Genomic DNA, 9,021 nt, shown 5'->3' on the forward strand with positions numbered 1-9,021 from the left:
TTTAGAAAGCACTGTAAAGAGATAAAAGTAAATTATATGCCTATATGCCTTTCTGGCTAACAGCAAAAAACAAAAACAAAACCAAGAAGACAGCAGGCAAGGATTCAGTATTTCCCCAAAATAATCCATAAAGGCTAAAATAACATTCATAGGACCTGGGAATGGCTGTCATCAAAATTCAAGTGGCCTGGGGAGGCATACACCTTGAATGAAAGGGTGATTTCAATAAATATGTCTGCATTAATATAATCTAGTACCACATCTAACAGGTACACAGTTATTAGCAAAACAGCCACTTAACAGAAGGTACTTACCCTTGCCAAAAGCTGTTCAATCTCAATCGCCATAGTTTCAAACATTCTGTCTTGGCTTGATCCATTTAAAAGGGGTGTTGTGTCAGAGCTGAAGAGAAGTTCAAATAAAGAGTATCCATTACTTAAACCTAATCCTTTAAAATATACTTAAAATAATAAGGTAATTATTCTTAAAGAGGTCAAGTAGAACCCCGGAGACATTCTTTTTGTTTCATAAGAAGTTATAATTTTATAGAAGTTTTTCTATAAAGATCACACATCCTAAATATTAAATTCAGTATAAAATATAATTGAATGTAAGACTGTCCCAAGCTTTAATACATCCAATCTTAATAATGCAAAGAAATTCTAAATGCTTGTTTACTGTTTCCCAAATGAAAGTAACTTAAACTATGGCAGTGCCCAATTAAATGCTGTATCTAAAGGAACAAATTATGTGAAATAAAATTGCAGACCTATGTAGTACAGCATCTAAGAAGAGCCATAAAATGTATTACAAATTATGTTAGCTCTGTGAGGAATAACCTTTAAAATTTTTACCTCAATTATGTTCCTGAGACCTTAATTTAAGTTCTCTTTTCCTTCTATGACTCTTTCCAAGAAGAAATAAAATTGAGATTTAAACAATCCACAGATTGGATAAATAGTTATTAAATAATCAGGAACTGGCTTTAAGTCTAATACAGATAGCCACATCCAGCAGGGAAGTTTTAGTACCAATCCTTTACATTTCCACTTATATTACATAATTGTTTCTGTTTTGCTTTGCAAAATGTATTTAACTGTCTTCTGAAATCTTAATAGTCAATCCTAACTTTTTACAAGTGAAACTATGTTTGACAAATTCAAATATTAAAACCACATGTCTTGAAAGTTTCACTTGTCTCTTCTGAAAAACCATTAACCTTCATTAGGTCCCAAGTGGTATATACTATCATGAGCAGCTGCAGCTCAACACTGATCTTAGTTATACTGAACACAGATAAATATACCAGGAAATGACTATGCTCTCCAACCTTACTGAAGACTTTTTCTTGCCCTGTGACAGTTGCTTGGGTGCAGTAAATGAAAAGATTAAATAACCAGTTTAATGGTAAATTTACCTTAGCTCTTTCCCTTTTCCACATACACATCTACAGCAATAGTAACAAGCAGTGAAATAGCCAATGAGGATTTTTATTTTAGGATGTTTAACTAGGTCCAAATTTTTATTTCTTTAAAAATTTTAATTTATTTGCCTTAAAATATCTCATTCTTGATCATGTGTCAGAGCCAACCCAAGGTTCTCTGCTTATCTCAGAACATGCCCATGTGAAATGCTCTATATACTACTAATACAGATCCTCCCCTACCAGAAATAAGAAAAAGAACAATGGGCCAATAACATAAGCTCCGTCAGGAGGAAAACTGCCTATGTCTTGCTCACAGATATATGCCTATCACTGAGAATAGTGCTTGGCACACAGTAGATGCTCTTTAGATACTTGTTGAATGGATGAGGAGGCAATCTCTACACTCACCATTCTCAGGGAGGTATGAGTCCGGGGAAAAGGTCAAAAACATACTCTCCACAATACTAAGATTCAGTTAAATTTAATTCATTTTATAAGTACATGGTGATTCATAAGACCATAAAGTTCTCAAAATACAAAAAGTAAAAAATTACTCCTGAAAGAAACTTCTGGTTGTCACTGAGTTTATTCATTATGATGTGCTTTCAACCTGGGCAACAAACAAAACTTTAGAATGCACATTGGATCTTGGTCCTCACGGCTCTAGGTTTCTCATTAAAAGAGACAGTGAGGCTGAAGTAATTCCACAAACTCATTTCCAATTTGTTGTAGAATTTCTGAGGGAATGTTCTTGAATAGTTTCCCCTTTAAAGGAGTCATAAAAGTACAGGCATACCTTAGAGATATTGTGGGTTTAGTTCCAGACCACCACAATAAAGCAAGTATCTCAATAAAGTGAGTCACACTAATTTTTTGGCTTCCCAGTGCATATAAAAGTTACGTTTACAATTTACTGTAATCTATTAAGTCTGCAATAGTATTATTCTAAAAAACCAATGTACCTATCTTAATTTAAAAATACTTTATAGCTAAAAAATGCTAACCATCATCTGAGCCTTCAGTGAGTAATCTTTTTGCTGGTGGAGAGTCCTGCCCTGATGTTGATGGCTGCTGACTGATCTGGGTCCTAAAGGCTGGGGCGGCTGGGGCAATTTTAAAAAACAAGACAATACTGAAGTTGCTGAATTGATGGACTCTTCCTTTTGTGAACGATTTCTCTGCGGCAGGCAATGCTACTTGATAGCATTTTACCCACAGTAGAACTTCTTTCAAAATTGGAGTCAATCCTCTCAAACCCTGCTGCTGCTTTATCAACTAAGTCAATGTAACATTCTAAATCCTTTGCTGTCATTTCAACGATCTTCATAGCATCTTCACCGGAAGTAGATTCCATCTCAAGAAACTATTCACCTTTAAGAAATTTATATATCTACAGGAAACAACTCCTCATCTGTGCAAGTTTTATCATGAGACTGCAGCAATTCAGTCACATCTTCAGGCTTCACTTCTAATTCTAGTTCTCTTGCTATTTCCACCACATTTGTAGTTATTTCCTCCACTTAAGTCTTGAACCCCTCAAAGTCACCCATGACGTTTGGAATCAACTTCTTCCAAATTCCTGTTAATGTAGTTATTTTGACCTCGTCCCATGAATCAAGAATGTTCTTAACGGCATCTAGAATGGTGAATCCTTTCCAGAAGGTTTTCAACTGACTTTGCCCAGATCCATCAGAAGAATCACTATCTACGGAAGCCACAGAAATGTATTTCTGAAATAATAAGCCTTGAAAGTTGAAATTACTCCTTGATCCATGGGCTACAGAATGGACATTGTGTTCGCAGTCATGAAAATAACATTAATCTCATTGTACATCTCCATCAGGGCTCTTGGGTGCATTGTCAGTGTGCAGTCATACTTTGAAAGGAATCTTTTTTCCTGAGAGTAGGTCTCATCAATGGGCTGAAAATATTCAGTAAACCATGTTGTAAACAGATGTGCTGACATCCAGGCTTTGTTGGTCCATTTATAGAACACAGGCAGAGTAGATTTAGCATAATTCTTAAGGGCCCTAGGATTTTTGGAATGGTAAATGAGCACTGGCTTCAACTTAAAGTCACCAGCTGCATTAGCCCCTAACAAGAGAGTCAGCCTGTCCTTTGAAGCTTTGAGGCATCAACTTCTAACTATGAAAGTCCTACGTGGCATCTTCTTCCAATAAAAGGCTGTTCTGTCTACACTGAAAATGTGCTATTTGGTGTAGCCACCTTCATTAATCACCTTAGCTGCATCTCCTGGATTACTTGCTGCAGCTTCTGCATCAGCACTTGCTGCTTCACCTTGCTCATTTATGTTATGGAGACAGCTTCTTTCCATAAATCTCTTGGATCAACCTCAACTAGCTTCACACTTTTCTTCTGCAGCTTCCTCACCTCTCTCAGCCTTCACAGAATTGAAGAGTTAGGTCCTTGCTCTGGATTAGGCCCTGGCTTAAGGGAATGTTGTGGCTGGTTTGACCTTTTATTCAGACCACTCAAACTTTCTCCATATCAGCAATAAGGCTTTTCACTCTCTTATCATTCGTGTGTTCACTGCAGTAGCACTTTTTAATTTATTTCAAGAACTTTTCCTTTGCATTCAGAACTCGGTTGTTTAGCGCAACAGGCCTAGCTTTCAACTGATCTCGACTTTCAATATGCCTTTCTTACCAAGCTTAATCATTTCCAGCTTTTAATTTAAAGTGAGAGACGTGCAACTCTTCCTTTCACTTGAACACTTAGAGGTCACTGTAGTTATTAATTGGTCTAATTTCAATACTGTTGCGTCCCAGGGAATAGGGAGGCCTGAGGAGAGGGAAAGAGATGGGGGAAGGACCTGTCCACGGAGGAATCAGAACACACATAACATTTATCAATTAACTTTGTCATCTTATAGGGGTGCAGTTTGTTGTGCCCCAAAACAATTACAAAGTAACATCAAAGGTCACTGATCACAGATCACCACAAGAAATATATCCTAATAATGAAAAAGTTTGAAACGTTGCGAGAATTACCAAATGTGACACAGATACACGAAGTGAGCAAATGCTGTTGGAAAAATGGCACCAACAGACTTCTAAACACAGGGCTGAAACCTTCAATTTGTAAAAAAAATGCAATATCTGTGAAGCACACAGAACAAAGCGCAATAAAACAAGGTGTGTCTGAATTAAGATCGTGATACACAGAGAACACAGGAAAAGCATCATGTAATCGTATCTCTTAACAGTTTGGAGTTTTAAAATTGTATACTCACTGGCATAGTCAAATGGGAGACTTAAATTCAGGAAAAATGCTTTCTAGTGATAAAATAAGTTTATTCATAGAAAAGAATATTCCTCATTCTCTTTACCTGCTAAATATAAAGGCAAGCCGAAAGCAATGCATTGCAATCAAAGCTATGTGACATGACAATAGCTTAGTTTTAGCTCCTAAAGTCAATATGTTGGCCCTGCTATCTTTAATTCTTTAATCATGTGACCTTGTAAAAAGAAGCAACACTGGCTATAGTACTGAAATAAGACTTTTGTTGGAATGTACACAGAAAGGTTTGGAGCATGGGCTCAGGATATAGAAAGATCTGGTTTCAAATCCAAGCTCAGTTTTTATTATTACTAGCTGAAAAAATATCCCACCTACCACCAATCCTCAAGAAGGTATGTAAAATAAGTAAAAATGTTCCCAGCAGCCTTTATATAAAGCTCTTAAAAACAGGACCTGAGGCATGATGAACACTCTTGTGTTTAAAATTATTAAAATAAGCAAAAATTAGAAACAACACTCATCTACAGAATAAACTGATACAAGCACACGATGTAATACTATATGCAGCAAATGAATATACTAGAGTTAAATGTATCCATAGCTTAATCTCAAAAATAATGTTACACAAAAAAGCAAGTTGCAAAATAACTATTATGAATTGTTCAGGAACACAAATATATATGTAGTAAAAATATATGGAGATTACCCGGAGGGAGAAAATGGGATGCCATCAGGGGCCTCAACTGAATTGGTAATGATTATTTCTTAAAGTGGGAGATAGGCACATGGGGATCCATTATATTATTCTCTATATCTTCCTAAGTGTCTTAAATATTTCCTAATATTTTTCAAAACAAAGTGGATGGTCTAAAGTGAGTTTCAAAGATAAGAATACATTTAAATATGTTCAAAATAGTAGTATACCAGTTTCTCAAAAAAGAACCAAAATTTAAAAGAGCTTCGATCATTAACAGTGAGGATACACACTGCATTAGATTAACTCTAAAACACCAGAATAGCAGTAGGTATACTGTGCATTTGAGTAGTCTCTCAGATCCATTTAGCAATCAGAAAATATAAGAAATACAATGTGGGCAAAGCAACATTTCCTTATACTGGCTTATTTCTGATGCAAACTCACTCTTAAGCCTTAGCATTTTCCTCCTGACAACAACAGTCTTTGCCTAAGGATCCCAAATAAATGTTCGTCTCAAGACTTAAGAATTTTTATAAGTCACTAAAAAACAAGGCAAAAACAAAAAATAAAATACCAAAAATTTACCAATAGACCAAGTTACAGAGTTATATATTTTACTTTATTTTTTTAATGCTTCAAAAACATTATATAGTTTAAGGCATAATAGAGAGAATCTGGTAGTACCTATACCTGTCGCGTCTTCCATCTCGGGCACTGCTGTGACTGTAACTTGTACATAGTTTACTGAAGGAAACTAGTTTCAGGTCAAGCTCATTTTCCAGCTGTCGAGCCTGTTTCCTGAGATCTTTAACAAAATTACAAAAGCAAATAATTAGACACAAAAAATCCATCAGTAGATATAAAAATCACAAAACTTTTCTGAAGAAAACAAACTATGAAAATGATCAAATATCTAGAGTCTCCCTTAAAGAAAAGTATTAAAAGAAGCAAACCAAACACCTACCCAGGAAAGCAAATTGTCACTTATTTAAACTTCAGATGAGGCAAAAAGGGGAGAAACAGTGGGAAATGCAAATTTTCAGCTTTATCCCAAAGACACCTAGACAACAAATGCTGTTCTAACATCCCTGAAATTACTTATATAGCAATAGCTAAAATTTTTAATTTTAATTCAGGGGAAAACAGAAGAGAATACAAATCACAAAGGAACTGAGTATGGTTTATGACAAGCATTATATCAATTTACCAGCTAACTTTATAAGAAAGAAACCATCACTGTTTTTGACAAGGATTTTCCTATCTCTTTATGTTCCAAAGCTTTATTAAGCTTATGAAATTCTTAACAGTACAGTGAGTAAGTGCTTGAGTGTAAAGAAAAAAATCACTGACAAAGATTTAAAAAACTGTCTTTCAATAAGCTTACTGAAAGATATTTGGAGAGGATGAGTTTGACAGTAAACGATGTGCTACCGACAAGGTCAAATATAAGTAAAACAGAAATAAGAGTGTAAGTTTTTAAAGAACAGAAGCAAACAAGCATGCAGAGAAATTGGTATAATGGTTTGGCATCTAAGGTGGTTGAGTGAGAGGAAGCCCATATCTAGATGTGAATACTCTCATTAATGGTGAAGTAGAGGTCAAAATAAAAGGGCTGAAATACAGAAGGCATAGTATAAAGATCTCATCTTTCAGGAATAAGAATATGAAACATTATTTCAATATACTTATCAGCAACCAGAAGTAGGAAGCAGCATGCAGGTGATACAGGGGAGCACATTTTCTCAGAGACCAAACCTCAGTTAGAATCTCAGCTCAGCCTAAAGTTCTGAAGTTCTGAGAACTGGCTCTGATTTATTCACAATCTACTTAACCTATGAATCTCTGCTTTTTGTTTTTTAAACCCCTAGCTTCAGGGTTTTCCTATGCATTACTAATCATGTGTTTAAGGCACCTGGCACAGAGTAGGCTGTCAATAATAAGCTGCTATAATTATTAGAGCATGACGCTTCAAGAAAGTATAGCCTAATGACTAATGTTCAAGATACCAATAGGCACTTCTACATAATTTTAAAATATTTTCTAGCTACCACACACATTTCAAATAACCGTTTTAATACATGTTTTAAACTATAAGCATGCTTCTCTGTAATTAGTAACTGTCTTCTATAGTAGAAAACATCAAGTAAAAGCATTTTGAAAGTATAACAAGCAAGTATGGATGACCTCAGAATTAAGTATTTTAGACCAAGTGGCTGATAGTGACAATACTGCTATTTGTGGTGGGTTCCAGAGGCTTCGGTGGGTAGCAAGAGGAAATAGGTTAAAAGGGAAAAGGGATTCGGAGAGTAGTTTCTATTTTGCAGTAAAGCAAAGAGACAACTGAAAGAAAAAGGTCAGCCTTCTCTGATCTCTGCTTATCATCATGGTCCAGGAATGAGTTTTACATGAGCCCATTTTATCAAACAATATTTTCAGATTAAATAAACTTGCTTGTCAAGTCACAAGATTTTTTTTGGTAGAAGAGGTAAAGCAAATGCAATAATTACAACTCACACTGGTTCTCTCAACTTTCTCTTTTTAAGAAAACCGATTTCCAGAGCAGAGGGTAAAGTTATTTCCTCTGCCTTCAAACGCGACTCCACACCCAATCCTCGAAGTCCCAGCCTGAAGGTGCCAAGCGGACCCAACAGGAGGGAGACATTCCGCTCACACAACTTCCCTCGATGGACCGGACTGACAAGTTTCTCCTTCCTCTTTTCCTACTCAACTGCCCAACAGTTACCTCAACTCTAAGGCGCTGATACCTCCAGTCTCCTGGACTCGGCATATTCTCGCTCAACACTCGTTTCCTCCCAGAGTTCACACCCAACCCCCTTCGTCCGAGTTCCGCTCCCCCCTCAACCCAGCTCTCCTCCGGCGACTCAAACCCTCTTCCTCTCGGTCCCGGCTCAGCCCTCTCTGCCCAACCCCTGCCCCAGGTCCCGCTGTCGCTCAGGTCAGTCCCCTCCCCAGACCGCACGGTCTCTACAGCCCCCAGGCCCGGCGGCTCGCACTAGCCCGGCCCTGCCCGTCAACTCGGCCGCTCCGGAAGACAGGCTCTTCCCCCTGCTGCCTCCGCCAAGACCCGTCCTCGCTCAGCTCTTCTGCCCCTCGGCGAGACGCACACGGAAGTCTCCCCTTACCTTCCCAGTAATTGCTGGTTCCTGCCGCCATCTTTGTTGTCCAACGTCAGTCGGGGATAGGAGAGTAGAGGCGATGCAGGCCAGAGAGTCATTTCCACGCCTTCTTCCGCTTGGCGCCAGGGCCGATGGGATACGTGAGCTTCCACAGACACCGCCACCTGGCGGTCAATTCATCATTTTACACCTTTTGAGCAGCGAGACTGACAACTTCAGGTTTAGCACCTGACACTCCCTGAACATCTGCCTTTCTGGTGTTGGTATCCGCTCTCCGCGCTCTAAACCTACATCATCGCCCTCAGCTGGGCTTATCCCCTCTCCAACAGGGACCTCCCAGGCTGAGAAGAAAGTTATCCTTAGACACAACTACCTGTTTCCTTCACCTTCTCTCAAATGTGCATCTTCAGCCAGCCTCTCTCTTCTCCAAGCCAGAGGCTCTTTTCTTCCCAAGACCAACCTCTTCATGCTACCTCTGCCTGTGTTCCATTATCCCACAT

The 9,021-nt window shown here is 38.1% G+C and overlaps 1 protein-coding gene across 4 annotated transcripts in view; it reads right to left on the reverse strand.

Annotated features, from left to right (window-relative positions):
* Positions 1–8,643, reverse strand: part of GOSR1 (golgi SNAP receptor complex member 1) — a 49,798-nt gene extending 41,155 nt beyond the window's left edge. Inside the window, exons 1-3 of one of the 4 annotated variants that reach the window (XM_067716068.1) lie at positions 8,528–8,643; positions 6,075–6,189; positions 315–402 (exon numbers count right to left, since the gene is read on the reverse strand). In XM_067716068.1, coding sequence (XP_067572169.1) covers positions 315–402; positions 6,075–6,189; positions 8,528–8,558 — 234 coding nt within the window. In that variant the 5' untranslated portion in view covers positions 8,559–8,643. Of the gene's footprint in view, positions 1–314; positions 403–6,068; positions 6,190–8,127; positions 8,254–8,527 lie in introns of those variants that run through there. The other 3 variants (XM_067716067.1, XM_067716070.1, XM_067716069.1) reach the window with 3 other exon arrangements.
* Between the last annotated feature and the right edge of the window lie 378 nt (positions 8,644–9,021).

Source organism: Pseudorca crassidens, chromosome 19, assembly GCF_039906515.1.
Source record: "Pseudorca crassidens isolate mPseCra1 chromosome 19, mPseCra1.hap1, whole genome shotgun sequence".
NCBI classification, from domain to species: Eukaryota; Metazoa; Chordata; class Mammalia; order Artiodactyla; family Delphinidae; genus Pseudorca; species Pseudorca crassidens.